Source organism: Sceloporus undulatus, chromosome 6, assembly GCF_019175285.1.
Source record: "Sceloporus undulatus isolate JIND9_A2432 ecotype Alabama chromosome 6, SceUnd_v1.1, whole genome shotgun sequence".
NCBI lineage: Eukaryota > Metazoa > Chordata > Lepidosauria > Squamata > Phrynosomatidae > Sceloporus > Sceloporus undulatus.
Window position 1 is genome coordinate 18,366,538 of NC_056527.1, and position 20,465 is coordinate 18,387,002.

General features: G+C 37.5%; 1 protein-coding gene across 1 annotated transcript in view; it reads left to right on the forward strand.

Moving 5' to 3' along the window:
• Positions 1-20,465, forward strand: part of PARD3 (par-3 family cell polarity regulator) — a 697,528-nt gene that overhangs the window by 333,359 nt on the left and 343,704 nt on the right. Inside the window, 1 exon segment of the mRNA XM_042472372.1 lies at positions 745-879. Coding sequence (XP_042328306.1) covers positions 745-879 — 135 coding nt within the window.

Below are 20,465 nucleotides of genomic sequence, written 5' to 3' on the forward strand. Positions count from 1 at the left end.
GGGATATCCCTGCGAGTGGTATCCATTTCTTAATTACTGTGTTTCCCCATCAGACTTTAAAGTCTGCTTCCTTCCTCCTTCTTCCCAATTTTTACCTAAACATCTATTAGGGTATTTCCTAAGTAAACATTCAGCTTGAATTTTGGGAGCAAAGATGAAATCTTCCCCTCAGTCATCAGCCCCAGATTATCTTTTGTCTTTCTGCCACCTGTTTCATAGCTCTCAGCAAACAAATATAGTTGGCCCTCCATTCTTTATCCATGGATTCAGCCATCTATGGCTTGAAAATATCCAGAAAAGATATAATAAAAGCAAACATTTTGCTATTTTCTATAAGGGCTATTTTGTATAATTTCACTATACAATTGTATTTAATGGGACTTAATGATCCACTGTTTTTTTTCTTCATGTGGGGAGAGAGGTGTTCCTGGAATCAAACACCCACTGTGGATGTTCTCCAAACAATCAAACAGGTTATTAACTGTGGAAAAACATTCTAGTAGCATCATCATTGAAATTATCTTCTTCCAAGTTGTCTGTTCCTATTGCCAACTACCAGTCAGTATAAACGAGTCCACTATTGAATTGGCAACTCACAGAACATGACCTGGGATCTTTCTCCTGTATATCAGTTGGTAAGCTTGCGAATCCATCTCTGATGTGTTAGACTTCAGATACTTGTTGCATGGAGTTAGACAATGTTTTTGTTTCACATCTTTCTTCTTCTTCTTTATTTTGGAACAGAAAGATGAAAATTACCGAAGCCTTCCACGAGACACAAGTAGCTGGTCTACTAACCAGTTTCAGAGGGACAACGCTCGCTCTTCACTAAGTGCCACTCATCCCATGGTAGATAAATGGCTAGAGAGACAAGAACAGGTAACATATTTACAGCTTTTGATAGGACAGTTGTACTCTGATCTTTATGTCTGTGCATGCCTACATGTGCATGTACATGCTCCATTATATTTTAAATGTTATTCGCTGGAGTGAAGATGGTTATGATCATCAGACCTTCAGGGATTTTTTAAAGGCCAGTAACTATGACTGCTGTGATTTCAGTTTACTGGAATGAATGTGTGCAAACTCTGAGCATGGATTCTTGAAGCATCCTGCTGGGACATGTCATGTAGCAAAATATGGATAAATAACAACACAAAAAAAATCTGTATAGTATCAAGTTTATTAAAATAAATAATGGTGAATGTGCTTGGTGAAGGATAGGTAAAAGTTAGAGCTGAAGTACGCACTCTACAGGAAGGCAAAAGTTGATTGCATTTATGATTTTTGGACTGTTTGGACTGTAGATGGTGGATCAAATGTTTGACTGCATCTCCACATAACATCTTCTCTTCTCATATGAAACTAGTATTTTAAAGTGGATGTCTTCTCCCAGAAACACAAATTGTATACATGCAGCAACATGTATTTTTGTATAGTTGCTGAGGAGTCTGAAGTTGTATAGTCCTAACATTAGGTATATCATCTGAGCCTATTAATCTTGTAGTTTGGGTAGACATCATGTAGGTATTAAAACAGTTGATCTATGTATATTAAGAGGTTCTTCATTTTCTACAGAAATTAGTCACAAATTGCTACAACTTTATCAATGCATCAACTCAGGGATGAATTTAAGTTAGTAAGAAAGAGTTATTCATCTCTTCCTTAATCTTAGCAAAAGATAATTTATACAGTACCCTAAAGTACTGAGGAAGAGGATAGCGAGTAGGAAGGTTATAGTGGATAAAAACACATAATTATATCCACTCATTTGCAGATTTTGTTGGAGCCCTTTACAAAATAGAAGCTATTCTTTGTTGATGTTGTTTCTAGCATAATGGGAAAACCATTTTTTCCCCTAGAGTTTATACATGGGTTTTGACATCCTTTACTTCCCTTGATTTATTATCTCTCCCACTTATACACATGCTCCTCCAGTCTGATATGGTGTAATCTAACAATTGATACACACCATTGGTGTTGCTACTGATCATGGGCTAGAGCTCAAAGCTAAATTGCTCACTTACAGACATTATGTTAACTTACACTGTATCATATCAGGACTGAATTTAGCTTATAAGAGCTCTCCTGTCATCATCATACCTAAATTTGTTTTCCTTCAAGAAACTTGTATGCTTTCTCTCCAGAGTTTTGTAAGGAAATTATACAACTTTCTTGAACAGTCCTGTCCTGTAAAGAAATATTTTTCTCTGCCTTTGATTTGACAGTGGTTAAACAGTCGATCCACATGTTTTGGACTACAGCTTCTGTTATCCCTTATGTCTGACCACACTGGCTGGGGCTTTTAGTAACTCCAGTTCAAACCATCTGGAAAACTGTTCTGTGGGCTTACTGAAATGTTTGCTCAAAGTGAAAATTTTAAAAGATGCCATGTAGTGTATAGTTAAGGCATTCTTATTGTAGGCTCCAAATCAAATGTCCCCTTTGCAGGCAAGTTGAATCAGGAGACTTAATGGTGACCTTCTAAGGAAATGCCTGCTATTTGCATATTTTAATATATTTGAAATATATTTGTGTATTGTGGTATCCTGACCCCAAAGTTTTTTTAATGAGACCTTTTTAAAAAGGCAAAATTACTGCTGAGATAGACAGAGATAACAACACATGCTTGAATTGTGTTAGTTAACTGAATGTGCTTCTTTCCTCACTCTTTTTCCCTAAGTATCTTTTTTGTAGACTTGTAAAAAACTCTTATTAAATTTGATGTTAATGAGTTTGCATGTACCTAGAAAGGAAGGATCCTTTGGTGATTTCCTATCAGTGGGATAATTAATTAAACTAAAATTGTTTAACAGGGCATGAACAGTGGAAGTAAATCCATAATGAGAGCAAAAATGAGCATGGCATTGAGAGTTTGTTCATGATAGGCTCCGATGTAAGTGGAAATTGTGGTTTTCATCCCCCTTTCCTTCTCTTAAAAAAAGTCCAGGCAGGAGCACATCTTGGGTGACATATTTAGTCCTTTGCTTCATATGTCCCATGTGAAATTAGTAGCCAACCATAGTATCAAACTATCAAACTACAGTTTTTTGTTCGTTTTTCGGGCTATGTGCCATGTTCTATAACTCTTATAGAACATGGCCACGTAGCCCGAAAAACTCACAAAAAACTATGGATTCCGGCCATGAAAGCCTTCAACTTCACATATCAAACTACAGTTTATTGTTTTGTCCAAATTCAGCAAACTATGGTGTGCATGTTTCGTTTATAGTCAGTATATGAATGGAAGCTAATGCTATAATCAATCTGATACTCTTTCTTTTAGTGAAAATATTGCCTGCCATTCATTAAAACAGAATTGTAAGCTTGTAATCACCATGTATAACAGTAACAGCTGACAGTAAGAGCTGTTGGACAGTGGAATACACTCCATGGGAGTGTGGTGGAGCTCCTCCTTTTGAGGTCTTTAAACAGAGGCTGTCTGGCCATCTGTCGGGGATGCTTTGATTGAGAATTCCTACCTTTCAGGGGGTTGGACTGGATGGCCTTTGTGGTCTCTTCCAACTCCATGATTCTATAACTCTATGAGGCAAAAGAGAAGGGAAGGAAGTGTTCATGCCTAAGCCTTGTTTTAGTGGTTTTTGTAGTGCTAGGACATAACTTAGTTTTTTGCTTTGATAGTTCCCATATCCACATGGTCACACCATTTAACTAGCTGTGCGGGTTATTACTACTGTAGTTGCTTGTTTCCAAGGATGTAAAGATTTTCCACACCTATCCATACACCCACCCACTCTAACTCTCTTTCCAGCAATCCTTTTAAGTAGATTGTAGCAAGAGGTAATGATCGGTCCAGAATTAATCAGAGTGTTTCATGTTTGAACAATTTGCATCTGGATTTGCTTGGTCCTAGTTGAACACTTTTACCATTACATTATACTGATAGTTATAATCATAACATAAATGTCTTGCTGCTTCATTTGTCTTGTGCAAATGAATGAAAAGAGATAACATTTGCTGTGGAAACAGTAACTTCCACATCTTTTCTGTGAGAGTGCATGTTCTCCTTGCTGATTCTGGTACAGCATGACGCAACTCCTCAGTGCCATTATGAGCTAACATATGCATAAGGAAGTCTCAGTAGACTGCAGAAAGGGACTTATTAAGAGAACAGAGCTGGCTCTTATTAGAGAAATTGCTGCTTCTTATTCCAGTGCTCTGGACCTCAGCATCTAATAGCAGAAAAGATATTTCAAAATGCATTCATGCTCTTTTGTGCACTCTCCTGTATATTATACCAGTTTCCAGTAATGTGAGATAATTGGCAGCACATCTTTTGAAGCTTTATGAACTAGAGTCGAGCACGGGCACTTGCTGGTTAGGAATCTGCACTTGAATATTAGGATCGGTTCACATTGATATTATAAAATGCTCCTCAAAGTAAGCATGAATGGTATGAAATAAAAATGCCTTCCTATCTGTTATAGCCCATAAAATGAGACAACCTTAATTTGCTTTTTCACATTTATCACCTGCAAGCATGTTGAGCATTCCAATAATATACTTGCAGCCATTAATGTGTAAAGTAATTGTATGTTCTATAAGACACTGTCTTTAAAACTTTATATTTGTAATTATGATAGTGATGTAAGATTGCGTTTAATCCTTATAATCATAGAATTGGAAGGAACCATCCAGTCTAACTCCTTAGCATACAAGAATACAAAATTACATACCTGTTGCTGTTGTTGAGCAAAAAAAGAAATGCTTTTTATGGTAGTCATAAAAACTATTGTTTTTACAAATAACTGCAACAGATTTCCTATGATGACTTATTATTATTATTATTATTATTATTATTAACTTTATTTATATCCGACCTTTTCCCCAAGAGTTGGTGTCAAGGTGGCTTACACATTTAAAAAATTACAGTTAAAAACATATCCCCCAAAACCAACAGAAAAAAGAAATTTAAGTATTAATCATAGTTAGAAGATACACTTTATTGAAAAAGTTAAAGCAATATAATTTAAAACAATACAGCACTTACAGCTGTTTCTTTAAAATCCTCTGCTTTAAAAAAGTCTGTTGGGAAAAAAAATCTTCACCTGCTGAAAGCAAGGACCAGGTTGTTCTAGCCTCCCTAAGGACAGCCACCAAGAAGTCCCTTTCTTGTTTTTCCACCAACCATACCTATGAACCTTATCACACGTGGTCCAAATGTCATGGAAATGCTCCAGAAATGTTGTGGAAGCGCCAGGAATGTGATCATCTGTGGCGCTTCTAAAGTGTAATTGAGGCTTCCTGCTATGTTCCCGTCATGGAATTGTTCATGGGGAACCCATTTTCTGGATAACAGGATATCCTGTTATTCAGAAAATGGCTCCTCCTGGCTTCCCAGGAGATCCTATGAAGGTGGTGTAACTGAACAAAGAGCCTCTCCTGAGCACCTCAGGGTCCAAGCAGGCTCATATAGATAGATAGATAGATAGATAGATAGATAGATAGATAGATACTGTAGATAGATAACCTGGGCCTAAGCGATATAATGCTCTGTACAGAATGAAGAATCTTGCTAGCAAAATGTTGAGATTACCACCCAGCACAATTTCTCCAGTTATTGGAATGCAATTGACCAACGTTCAACAAACATACAGCTTTACATCAATATGATAAATATGGATACAGATAAAACACAGTTCACTGAACATCCTGGATGGACAGACCAATTGATCATCCAGTCTTTTGGAGCTGGAAATGAGTTGTTTAGCAGGTAGTCAGATTTGTGTATCTGTCTGCATGTGTTGTGTGCATGTGAGGCAGTGTGTGTGCATTGGACTGTATCTAGGAAAATTACTAAGGATTCCATATGGTGTCATATGGGAGGAAGTCAGTAGTGGTGGTAATACCATGAGTTACTGCACCATGTGACACCAACCCTAGTGATGCCACTGTTCATAAGTAGTCAGCTATTTCTCAGTTTGGGTATTGTGAGACTATTCAATGATCTTGTGGTCTTCTGCTATTTATATATTCTGAATATTGGACTATTGGTATAATTGTTGCTAATTACTTAAAAGTTCCTACTGACAATGCTTGAGGACACTAAAAGATAAATGTGAATGGTCTCTAATATGCCATCTCCACAAATCTAATTTTTCCATATCTAAAATTATTACAAACTCCACACTCTTCAGCTGGATCAAAGCCCCAGTGGAATTGCAGTGAAAATTTGGCCTAAGTGAAGAGTATGTGAATGTTGTTGAATAGTGCCCTTAATTACTGTAGTGCCAATTGCATGCGTAAGTGAAATACATTAGTAGAATTAAAATTTTGTCTTTTATTCCCATGGTGGGTAATACAGTTAATGAATATAGATCTGACCAAATTAAGATAATTTATTTTAATGGTTTACATCACCGTAAAAGTTTTAGTGTAACACAGACCCATTCATACTAACTTTAAATAGAAACAGCCCTTGTATTCACTTCAAAGATTGTGAAGGTTGAAAGTTTTAAGTGTATTAAAGCAATTTACTTAATTATGTGTATAGAGGATATCACATATAGTTCACAATAATAGCTGCCAACCCCCCCCCCCCATCTTGGTATTTAGGGATGTTTTCAGCAGTGATTTTAAAACATTGACTCCTATTTTGGGCTGTAGGACAGTATGTCTGGTGCCTATCATAGACATTCTTTCCTGATTTTTGAATTTTGGTACTGACTAGCTTCAATACATACAGCTAATTATTTAAGCAATAATTAATTTAATTGCAGATACAGAGTATAACAATGTCAGAGCTTGTCAAAAGTTTGCATGAACTGCAACTCTCAAAATGCCCATCCGGGTTGGACAAGGGCCATGCTGGCTGCGGGATTTGGTGAAATGTAATACAAAAATGCAATTTTCCAAAGCTCTCAGTAGTGACATGAGATTCAAGCAAATAAATTTGGGGTCAGGGAAATTTCTGGAGGGCAGGTCTGTTAATAGGGATCTATGGCTTGTTACAGACTGCCAAAATAATGCTGCTTTGGGTCTCTTTGGAGGTATGCTATTTAAATGATGCATGGGTCCTAAGAGTCTGGAGATCACACCAAAGCCACACTCCATTCCTAAGCACCAGAGTGCAGCTTTGGCGCAGCTTCCAGATTCTTAGGATGCATGCATCATTTAAATAGCATACCTCCAAAGAGACCCGAAGCAGCTTTATTTTGGCAGTCTGGAACAGGCCTAAGACAGCAAACAAAATACACATTTTTAGAGGTGCTATTCCTCTGAATTCCAGTTGGGGGCAGGGATGGAGCTAGCAAATAATAGAGGAATACTGTTGAATTTATATCAGTATTTTCCAAATGTGGGTCTCCCAATGTTGACGTATTGCAACTCCCAACTACATCTACAACTGATTAAGATTTTGTTTGTTTTTCAGAAGGTCACACAAAGCTCTGGCTTACATGTAACTTTGGCCTGATCCAGCAAGTCTTTTATATCTGGAAACATTTTTAAGGATAATGGAGAATTTAATTCAGTCCACATTTTTTCTTTTTCATACAATATGTGGTTTAAAACAAAGTTCTCCTTTTTGTGTTTACTTTTTTGAATGTTGTGAAGTTTTGGACCCCAAAAGCAAACCTTCAGGTGAAGAAAGCATAGAACTATAGCTTTAGAACATGCAGAAGAACATGCCTAGTTGTTGTATGTTGTTTGCCGAAATGTTCAGTTTTGAAAACAGTTTCACTTTTAAAGTTTTCTTCAGACTCAAGCTGAATGCAAGTATGAAAAATTACAATAGCACAACATGAGCAAAATGGCTCCAAAGAATAATCAAGCTGAAACTTTACCATGGTGGTAGATGTAGGGTTAGGAAACATACATACATACATACATAAATCTGAGAAATAAAATCAGAAAGGTACCAGCACAGAGAGAGTGGAAAACTCTGGGTGTAGGAGTGTTCAAAATAATGAGTCCAGAGTTCAAATACTAAATTGAAGTTAGGTACTCAAATGTGACACTAAGAAAGAACCATCTTGGATTGTTCAGAATACATTGGGTCTTCATGTAAAATTTCCCCCTCTTCTCAGGAGAAATAGTAACATTTATTTGGCCACTGTTGGCAGTAGTTTGCTATTTCTTATTGTTAGAAAGAGAATCATGATTTTACTTAATAGGTTAATGATCTGATAACTTTGGATACACCTTGAGGAGAATACCTTCTGGAAGGTTTTTATTAATAACATTTAGCCTAAGGAAAGAGCTAATACATTCATAATGCCCTGTCAAAAGTCTCTAGTCCTAGGTTCTCTGTGTTTATCAGCCTCATCAATTAATTACCAGCATGGGAAGTATTTTGATCTGTAATTAAATATTTAATTGATTAATTACTCTGATTACTATCTGTGATTGCTTTCTGTAAATGAGTGATCATAAATTGTCCCAGCAATACCAAAGTAATATGAGATTATCTAGTTTTATTTTAATGATCCCTGCCACCACAGTTATGAGATCAGATTTTCCTTCCTGGAATGCAGGACATTCAAAAATTATGGTAAAATGAGATACATTGAAGTATTACTGGGTTAAGAACTGTACTAAGTGAACAGAAGTCAGCAGAAATGTTGCAAGTTCAACTTCTGGACTCTCTTAGGTTCAAAAGACAGGAATCTCTGATGAGAGTAAAAAACAACATAGTCTTAATAATTCTGGGAACTGTAGTTTGTTGTGGCATAAGAGCTTTCTGACAGAGAAGGCTAAATATCTCACAGAACTACAAATCCCAGAATTCCGTACTACTGCGCCATGGCAGTTAAAGCAAACTGGACTATTTTTACAGTGCAAATGCAGCCCTATGCATTCAACCAGGGACATAGCCAAGGGGGGGGGTCAACATTGCTCGGGGTCCGGACCCCCCCTTCCATTAGAAAAGAATGGTGTGTGCTGCTGCGCCGCGGCACCCAAGCCCCATTATAATGATGGCACTTAGTCTGGACCCCCCCCCCTTCCCAAAATCCTAGCTACGTCCCTGATTCACACAATGCATAGTGATGAAAAAGGGTCTCGGATCCACAAAAACCTATGCCAAATGAAACTTATTATGGTCTGAGAAGACTTGTTTTTTGCTGCAACAGACTAAACCAGCCCACCTCCTCATCATTTTTGTGAAGACAGACGTTCAGATCCACTTCTGTCAAACCCCTGCTAGCAATACATGGAAAGAAGATGGAAGCTATCATCTTTGTTGGGAAGTAGAAAATATAGGAAGCAATGCTGCTGACCAATTATAAACTAACTGCATATACACTCCTAATGTCTGAGACATGGAAAGGGCAGGCAACTGTGTATCAGTATTTGGCAAACATTAGTTTTGAGATGCAGCAGTGAATTATCCTGGGCTTTGGTGATAGCCAGTGGGAACGAACAACAGAACAGAGTTCATTCCATGTTAATAGATTACAACTAACTTTCTTTCTAACATCTGATAAGTAGACATTTTCTGTAAACAGACATTCCAGTTAAAGATGTTGTTTGAGTCTCTATTGTAAGGATTATATTAAGTCGCTCACAGTAGAGCTATTGACAATAGAACTATGGAAAAATAGACTTTTGCTGTTTGTATTTGCTACTTTTGAGTATAGAACAAAGGTTTTAATAACACATTTTACCCTATGGGATTCCTTTGTTTAGTAATTTTAAGAAGTAATAATCAAAAGCTTCCTCTGTCTATGAACTGCCTTGTAACAGCACCTGGAAAAGTGTATTGGTGGTAAGACTGAATGTTAAAACTTAAAACCAAGGGATAAAATTGATTTGCATTTGTACTTTCTGAAAATATAGCTTGTGGGAATTTCATGCTAGATATGTCAAAAAAGAGAGAGACAAATATTGGATCACATCCAGAAGTAATATATTTTAATAATATAATTTGGATGAGAAGTAGAGATGGTTACCAGGATGGTCTTTAGCCTAGATACCCAAAATATGAATGATTCTTCTGATCCCCAGGCCTTCCCCATTTCCACATAAGAGAAAATTCTGGTCTGAAACCAAGAATGTAAATGAATAAATCAGATGGATTTAAGATCCATTTGTACAGTTGGAAAAGAGACGGAATGAACAGATTAAACTTGCAATTGCATAATACTTAAAATAGATTAGAACAATATATGTGTACATATACTCACAAGTGTGTGTGTGTTTACATATATGTGTAACAAAAATTCTCTTTGATAGCCCTCCAGCCTTCATTCTGTCCAACTTGTGCACTTGGAAGTGCAGCCAAATCAATACTCACTGTTTGCCATAGTCCTGCAGTGCTTTCATTGTCACAGCAGGAACCTTAAGTCTGATTGCCAAGGCATTGGGGATGCATTCATTCTGTCTCATGTAAACTCATTTTGTTCTGTTAGGCAGGACCCTTCACATAGAGAGGAAGTTGCTGGTTTGGGAAAAAATGATAATGTCAGCCTCAGAGATGCTGAACCCAGGCTCAGGACATGGCATGTAGGGCCATAAATCGTTTCATCTGGTGCCCCTTGAATGAAAAGCACCAAGACAGCAACCCTGTGGCAGATTCTCTTGAGGAACTAGTTCCATTTACATCAATGGCCTCAAGCTCCCTATTGGCTATTAAGTAGCCAGGGATAGATGGTAGATTCTTGCCAGAAGAGCAGTGAATCCAACTCAGGCTGTTTCAAAGGAGCAGTCCAAGGTAATGAAGCTGTTTCAGAGGCCAATAGGCATCAGAGAGAAATACCCGGTGGAGATTCACTACCCCATTGTCATCAGAACCAGTAACAGCTACCATCCGTAAAACAAGCAATGGGATGACTGAGAGGCAACAGAATACTAGATAAGAAGACCTTCCCCTACTTGTAGCTTCTTAAAGAAGGGAGCTGTGGGTGGCCTGAAGTCAGTGGCAAAAGGAGCAGTGAAAGTCCACTCCTTGCCAGTGGCCCGTTTTGATTCTTGTCCATGAAAACGTATGCCATAGCACATCTGTTAGTTTTTATGGTGTTGCAGGATTCCTTCTTCTACTTGAAACAGAGTAACACACACCAACTATACTTTTAGAATCTTTCTCCAGATGGCATAAGCTGGAGTGCTTGCTTCTCATTAGAGATAGATCCCAGTGGAACAAGCCACAATGCGCACAGAAGCACAGCTGATTCCACTGGGGAAGTAGTTGCCAGATACAAAGGCTTGAAAATCAGCAAATAAAAAAGAATGATTATCTGGGAGTTGAATATTCTAACTTTAAAACATCATGCTACCATAATTTCTGTTTTTATACCCAGGGATTCTTGAAGAGCTTTTAAATGCTACTGTTACTTTATTTATGCTCATAAGGGATAATTTATGGTAAGCTTAAACCAGAAAGACTCCCTGAGCAATTTATAGATAAATAAAAATAAGGCAGTCACTATCCACTGGCTTACACTATTGCAATACTGTAGTAAGTTGTACTCTCATTGATGTTAGGCAACATCCTTCCTCCTGCCTTTGTTCCCCAATGACCATCATTAAAACTGAACTTATCTCCTCATCTCCATACCCACCAGTTTTTGAATTTCAATTGACATTCTCTCACACAACCAGCTTATATAGGTTTATCTTTGGACTCTCCACTCCACCTCATGCATCTGAAGAAATAGGCTCAAGTCTACAAAAAGCTCATGCTACAAGCTTCTTTCTTTCATTTAGTCTCAAAGGTGCTTCAAGATTCCTTTGCATACATTTTTCAGATTAACACGACTAGGACTTTGAATTCTGTGACACAAACACAGCCACACTTCCTTATATTATACAAATTTTGAAAGAGTTGCATAGACTGTATATTCACTTCTGAGGTACAGTTCAAGTTGTGGATACATACTTTTAAAGCCTTAAATGGCTTGGATCCATATATCTGCAGCAGTATATTTTCCTGTGTCAGCTTGGGCCATGTCGTAAGATTGCTAGGCAATTCTCTTCTCCTACTTTCTTGTGTACATTTTACATCCCCAAGGGAGGGAGCATCCTTGGTAGTGATGCCCCATCTGTGGGATACACAATTGTTTCTGACCATGCCTCCATTGGGAGGGCATCCCAAATGAATGTTTGCCAAGACATTTTAGTTGGCCATTGTAGGCCTGTTAGTGCACTGTGCTAATACAACACCATCAGTGTAGGTGGCGGCGGCAAGAGGGAAAAGACTAGAAGTTTATGGGCTGTAAGGGAAGTAAAGTGTTTGAAAAATAGACTACCGTATATACTCGATAATAAGTCAACCTCATGTATAAGTCGAGGGCAGGTTTTGGGGCCAAAATAATGGATTTTAACATGACTTGTGCATAAGTCGAGAGTAAAACTTAGCGGCATGTAACAGAGGATGAAGCCAAGGAAAACAATGTCAAATAACTTTCAAAATTCCAGCAGGCATAACCATTTGAGTTCATACTAAAGACTGCATAGGTGAGATGGGGTTCTAGGGCAGATTACATGCTTGCCTTTCGCCAAGGGGATGGTTCCTTTGTTATATATAATGTTAAAGCCCAGTACTTACATTGACCCATGGATAAGTCGAGTCAGGTTTTTAGCTCAATTATTTGACTAAAATTTCTAGACTTATACATGAGTATACAGTATTCAGAGCTGATAGAGTCTTTCTGCTGCCACTGCTGTGTGACCATTGTAACACAGGATTCCAGCTTCTATTTTATTCAGTGTGTTGTTTTCTTTGTTTTCATTGTGATTGACACATTCTTGGTCTTTATACTTTTCCTACATTGCCTGGTATCCATTAAGCTGAAATCTTAATGTGCAACTGTTTTCTGGGAAAATGAACTATGACAAAATGAGTTCTAAAACAGGCCTAATCTTTCATCAAAGAAATTGCCTGGTGATCCTTCTTTTTCAAAATGTGTGTGATGCAGCTGGATGTTTGGCCTTGCACACTGAGGCCTTGGTGTTTTGGGTGTAGTTGGACTTGCTGCCTTTTCGTCTTACATATCATTTCAGGATAGGGGTAAAATGGTACCATACTCCAGGATAGATTATATATATGCCAGGAAAGATGGTTCTGTTTCTCTGCTTAACACACTGTTGATTCTTATGGCCACTGTGAAGGGACCAAACGGGTGGGGGAGTGGGGGGGAGAGGCTAGCGCGCCGGGTAAAAGCATTGATAAGTGGAGATAGGAGCAGTTCCTCCTTGTCTGTTGTTGCTTTTCTTCTTGTTCTTTCTCCTTTCACAAAGAAATATAACCAATTTATATTTGTAATTCAAAGCCTTTTCAGTTTTGTGTTGTAGTGTGTCTTCAAGTCGTTTTTGACTTATGGTGAGCCTATCACTCAATTTATGGGTTTCATGGACAAGCAGGAATTCGAACCCTGGTCTTGAGAATCAGTGGCCTGTTACAGACAGCCAAAATAAAGCTGCTTCAAGTCCACTGGAGGTATGGTGTTTCACTGATGCATGCGTCTTACGAGTCCAGAAGTCGCACCAAAGCCACGCTCCATCCCTAAGGACTGGAGTGTGGCCTTTGGGGTGGCTTCTGGACTCTTAGGACGCATGCATCATTGAAACACCATACCTCCACTGTGACTCGAAGCAGCTTTATTTTGGCTGTCTGTAACAGGCCTATGTCCCATGCTGAAACGACTGTTCTAGAAATAAGGTTGCCAGGTCAGGAACATCCCATGCTCTCAGACATCAGGGGCAGAATCAGAGACCTAGGTATTGTCCCTGGTGATTTCACAAACGACTGCCCATTAAGCATGGTGCATTAAATATCAACTACAGTTACTCAGAGAATTGTATTCAAATAAAAAATCAAAGTCTAATGATAAGAACATATTGTTTTCTGAAGTTTTCTGGCTAAAAAGAGCACCTTTTCATGCAGTTTTGCAGGTAAAGTCTTTGCCAGTGCATGTACAGCTTTTAAGATCATCTGAGTGTTGTAATCCAATTAAAGAAAGTTATCCAGGTTCTGCTGTGAACAGAGTTTTGAAAAACCAAACATTCCCAAAATTGTTGTTAACACTTCTTAAACATCGGAGCCATAGTCACTCCAAAGAAAACTTTCCAAGTAAAATGATTTTTCCCAACTCTGCTTTTAATGTATTGTCCCCAATAACCCTTACTCATCACTGACCATATATTTTCATCCATGCTGATGACAGGAGAAAAGATTCTTATCTATCAACAATCCATTTTTCTCTCTTATGTTTATAATTAGATATCTCTTATTGGTCAAAAATGCATGTTGCTGAAGAAGGAGTATACGGTGTCCAAAATTGATATTTACAATTTCAGTTGTATATACAATTGAAATTGTAAAGATAATTTTCAGAGACCCTGTACATGATCTAAATTGAGTTCTTGGTGCAAACTAGAGAAGACCCATTGAATCAACAGAACTCACATAAATATTAACTTCTAGGTTTCTATTGATTCAGTAGATTTGCTTGGGGTTAGGTCTAACAATTGTAGTCCAGCCCATATTCTTTTCTATCTAAAATAGAGGTAGGATTGCCAGATTAAAACTGGAGTGGGGCTCCTACATTTTTAATTTTTTAAAAATTAAGCATATAAAAACATATCATACCATATACAAAACACAGCCGTCCCCACATGCATACACACATACCAGTGCTGACATACATTCTCCTTCTGTGTCAATTTATCTTCAAATACCCACATAACATACCTCTTCTTTACTTAAATCTTCTGAGTTCACTCCTGCTTTTTTAATGCCTGTGTAAAATAGGGAATTTCAGCAGGTGTTGCGTGTCACACAAACATATAACAAACAATGCCTGCTAAAATTCCTTGTTCTATTGTATGGGGTGTGTTTCCAGATTCCACAATGGCAACCCTAGGAACAGATAGGCATTCTAAAACAAAATTTCTGTCAAAACACTTTTTGTTTTTAACCTCAAATAGTTTTGAAGAGAAGGCACCCAGTGTTGATAGTCAAGAAAGGGCAGCAGAATGTCAACTTTAATGACAACCTGCAGAATTGCATGACAACAGTGTTGAGTGATATCAGCCTTTTAAAACATAAAAAGAGACTGGGAATAAGGATCAAATGATACAGTTTGGGTTAAATCATGTATCTGAAATGTCTCCTCTTTTTCTGGGTATTCCCCTACCATCTTCCCCATCTGATTCATCATGTATGAAAAAGCTGCATAAGATGTTCTGCTTTGTCAACTTTTATTTTGATGGGAAAGAGCAACTTGGCATCCAGAAATACTACTGCCTAAATCAGCGAGGCCGTTTCACTCCTGATGGCTTGAGACTCCCTACTGATTAGAGTAACCCCCCAGTCAGCTGTGTCATCTGCGGGGCTAATTTAAAGGCCACGGTAATGTCACCAAACAGCTGAGCAGTGGCTGGGAAGAAGAATCTCTTTAGAGATGATTTTTATCTGCACTTTATTAAATTTTTCACAGATATTTACATCCTGTCAAATAAACAAGCAAAACCATGAAATCACATGCCCCAAACACTGAAAGCCTCAAATGCCTTTTAAAATACCTCTTTGTGGGCACTGAGCCCAAAGCCAATCATTGACTCTTGTATAAGAGCTTCACTTCAGCCTTGCATGTTTTTCCCATTTCTGAAAACGGACTTTTGTAGTGCTTTGAAGTTTATAGTGATAATATTTAACACATTGCTCTAAGCCAGAGTAAATAAAATATCTTAAAGGAATTACAGCTTCTGCTGCCATATCTATTAGCATCTAGGGATACAAAGAGAAGGATGATACTTAGCCATTTTTAATTAAATATGCCTAGTTATATGATTGCTGGTTGCTTGGTCTAAAATCTGTTGCATCCTAATGACGAATAGAGGGAAGGGTCTTCGAATCACACACACACACAAGGATATAGCTCAAAATGATCCTACTGTGTTTTCTTCTATAACATTAATATCTCTTCCTTGCCTACCATCAGTGGTGGTCACAGGAAACTTCCATCATGGTGGTTTTCTCTTCCAGAAGAAATTTCTCTTCCAGTAGAAATATTTAGTCTTTTTAAATAATTCCCCTTGAATGAACATTTGTTCAACTTCAGTTATGAGCAATCATATATTGTCCAAAGAAGAACTAAAATGAAGGGGAGGAAAACAGTGGTCCCTCCACATTCACTAGGGTTAGGGGCACAGGACCCCCACGAAAGTGGAAAACCTGCAAATAATAAAAACACTATGTTTTTACCTGAAAGAACACCTCTTTAGGAATCTCTAGGACCTCCAGAGCAACTCGTTATTTAGATGCTTTGTTACATGCCTCAATGTTTTACTGTTGACTTATTCATGGGTCATATCAAAATCCCTAATTTTGACCCCCAAACCTGCCCTTGACTTATACATGAGATCGACTTACAGTCAAGTATATACAGTCTTTGTTAGGGACCTACATTCATCCTGTCTTCTTGTGGTTAGGATTGGTCTAGGAAAAGGTTACATAAGGGATTTGTTTCCATATGCATGCACTCGCATGATACTTCCAAATGTCATCTTGTAAATGTCTGTGAATTATCCACGTCAGTTCTTGCTGTCATCTCATAGTTTTTCCAGCTGTTTAGATCAAATAAGAATGAGTAAGATTATTTGTTTGTGAACACAGAATTACATAACCCTTGACTTGCTAGGCCAGAGTCTTGTTGTCAGTTGTCAGCTATTACTCATACAAGTCAACTTGCTACTCTCTACTGTGCAGAAATGTCCACATGAAAGAAGACAATGTGGCTACTTAACTTTCATTTAAGGCATCTTTGGGGCAGCCATGTATCCCACTACTTCCCTATAAAAACTTGTTTTCTTATACCAGTAATAATGAATACTAAAGCAGTCACTTGAGGATCTATGCATTATCCTTGCCTCTCTGACCATGGAGATTAGTCAGAAAGCAATCTGGAAAAGGAGTGCATAGCCTCTTTGGTTCTAGGAAGAGAGGGAATGTCTACATATCCATATATAATGAGCCATCCACATTCACTGGTGTTAGGGACCCAGGACCCCTGTGAAAGTGGAAAAACCACAAATTAAAAAACAAAACACTTTTTATATCTGAGAGAACATCTCTAGGAATCTTTAGGTCCTTCAGCACAACTCTGCGATCAACATCTACCAGACGTTGACCATAGGATTTTTCTGGAGGATTTAGAAAAGCCTACAGAAGTATTCTCTCTAGGAATATGTAGGTTTTCCAGTACAACTTGGGGTAAAAGTTGGTCACAGAGTCACGCTGGAGGACCTAGATTTTCCTAGAGAGAACATATTAATCAAATCCACGAATAATCAGATCCACAGAAGTCAAAGCTGCAAATGTGGAGGGCTGGGAATCTTGGGAATGCATGCTAGAAATATACTCCTGTTCAGGAAGATTCTGAGAGAAAGTATGAAATGTTCTGGTCTTGATTTTTGCAATGATTAGAAGATAAGCCATTTTCTTTCCATAGTTTTGGATGAAATCCCTCACAGCATGCTTCCACTTTTCTCCAATTACACCAGAAGTGCACACATTAGATTTTAAGGTAATTGTAGTGACTGAAATCTCAAAGACCGTTGAAGAGATTAAAGGACCAATAAAGTTATTAAATTGGGCAGTGATGGAGGGAGGAATTTTACAAACTAGATCCTTGGAAACCATGGCCCTGCTTTCATCTGATGCATTACGCATGGTAATGTATCCAATAGAGAGTAACTAAAAAAAGCCAACAAATAGCTAAATCATGATCAGCTCTGTCATATTTTACATCTGCAAATGGATTTTATGTGTCATCTTTTATTTCACTTACTGATTTTTTTTTCAAAAGAAGGACATTTCCTTTGATCTGAGATATTACATTCTACAGCATAAAGTGGTTTAACTTCCTTTTGTTTTTGGAAATGTTAGTACTGGAGGTACTGCAGATTCAGAAACCATGGATCCCCTTGTCATCCTGTATATTAGAGGTTTCCATACTAGGATTGTCACCTTGCTGAGAGGACCTAGAGAAGAAGATTTGGAGATTTTCCTGTTGTATTTTCTTAATATGCTTGGAAAATTTGCAATTTTCTTCTCCCTAGGGGCAAAACTGAAGGGCAGGGCTAAGTGTAAACTGTAACTCTGTAGGAGACCACAGGAAGTAACAGCAAGTAAATGTTTAATCTTCTTGATAGCAGCCACTTTAAAACTCCCTAAGCACACACAAGTTTCTAGCACATATTGCTGCCGTAGTTGTTCTTGACAGCATGTTGGACACTGTGCTTGGAAATTTCAGAACTTAAGTGAAGACTTCCATTGATTGGAAGCAGGGCTTCAATTCATGGCCCCTGCATTCTCTCCTGAATAGCAAAGCTACAGTACATTGTGCAATATGAGAGTGTGTAAATTTTCACAACTTAAATGGTTAATTGTCCAAATTTTCTTTCTGCATTTCCTTTTGTTTGATGCAGAATGATAAATAAACATTGAAAATGCACAGCTTTGTGTAAGAGTTTGCTTGCAGTACAATTGTTCTCTGCTCCTTGCCAAAAAGAAGTATACTTACAGTACTTCATGTTTTTGAGTTTCAAAATGTATGGTGGAATTCATATTTAGTTGACCCTTCACATTTGCAGCTTTAACTTTGATTATTTGTGGTTTTGATTAATATGTTTAATTGATTGATCTGTCTAGGAATCTCTAGGTTCTCAAGTGCAACCTTGCCAGAAGTTGACCATAGAGTTGTGCTGGAGAACCTAGAAGTTTCTGTGTTGTCTTCAACTTTCTTTCCTTTGAGTTTCCTCATCTGTTTTGACTGCAAAACTACCTCTAGCCATTCAGTGAGGAGACAAGAGAAAGGACAGGATAATAAATGTAAAGGATCTCCCTAGCCCCTTGATTAATTTTCTGATGTTATGTTACGGTACATTCATTGTGATCAGTACAATAATATTTTTCATATGGAAAATATATATTTATATCCTGATTTGCCAGTGGAATGTTGTGCATGCAAAGATGCTTTCTCACTTTGAGAAGACATGTTCCCTTTGAGGAATGATGTAGTTGCATTGTTCTTTGTGTTAGTTAGGCTGGCGAATAGTATAATTTGGTGGATACACATTGGGTATTTTGAATTTCTAGTGTAAGCAGCATTTAAATTCCTAAATAAAACTCAGAAAGGAGAACAAGAGGGCACCCTGTACATCCAGTGTTTTTACAGGTTTTTAGGGTGCAAGCCTGCTGACACTGGAAACATAACTTGCATACATGTGTATGCAATTTCAGTTCCCTAATTGTGCAGATTTAATGCACAGTATCTCAAACCTTTAGAGTAAAGACCTGATCAGTTTTATTTTTATTTTTAAAAAGGGACCCCAGTGAAGTATTTTGGTGAGAAATGCTATCTTCATCATAATGATCACATTCTAGTGTTCCTTACTCATTTAGTTTAATGTTCCAAGGGGACCAATTTTCATGAGAAATTTCTGTCGGTAATCACAAACAGACATAATTCCATAATTTTCTCATGAAGTATTGGCTAAAGTTTTGGCACCGATGACCACAAATTTTCCCAAAGAGGAACACATTTTTGTTCAGACTCCAAGAAAAACAGTATTCAAGTATAAAAAGAAAAGAAAAGTATTGCTCAGTATTTCAGAGCTATTTTCAACAAAAAAGATACATAACCCATCAATTTGTAAAAATGTAATAAGAATTCAGGCTTCTCTTACTATTTCATTAATATTCTTATGAAGGTTGTTTTGTTTTTATTGCTCACAGATGATATTTTAGTAGAAAATTGCATTATAAAATAGCTGAGTTTAGAAATACAGAGCAAGTTCCATTAGGCCTCTTGCATCTCTGTGCATGAATTCTGAGACTATAATGGCATGTTTCTTGTTTTCCCTTTCATGGTTTCAAACATGGTATATTCATTTTCATCAGTGCATTTTCCCCCTATTATTATTATTATTATTATTATTATTATTATTATTATTATTATTTTATTTATAGCTCTTCTTTACCAGTGGTTATTAAAGGATATCCTCTCTTTCTGCTAGATACCCGATTGCTGTTAACATTTATTTTTTAAAAAAATGGAAAAAAAGAGTTTCCCATATACTTATATTACATTGTATTTTATATGATAAATGTATGTAGATTAAAAATAATGAATTATCTAATATATGAATAGTGTCTTAATGAAGAGCTCTAAAGCATATACAGTGGGTCCTTGTTATCTGCTGGGGTTTGGTTCCAGGACCCATTGTGGATAACAAAATCCGTGGCTGTTCAAGTCCCATTAAATACAGTGGCATAGCAAAATGGTGTCCCTTATATAAATGTAAAATCAAGGTTTGCTATTTGGAATTTATACTTTTCAAAAATATTTTGAAGCCATGGACGCTTGAATCTGTGGATAAAAAAATCTGTGGATAAGGAGGGCTGACTGTACTTTGCATGTGAAAGTTTTCATGTTTAGTTTCCAGATAAGGCTGAGAAAGAGTTCTGTTTGAACTGCTGTGGAGAATTACCATTGTTATTG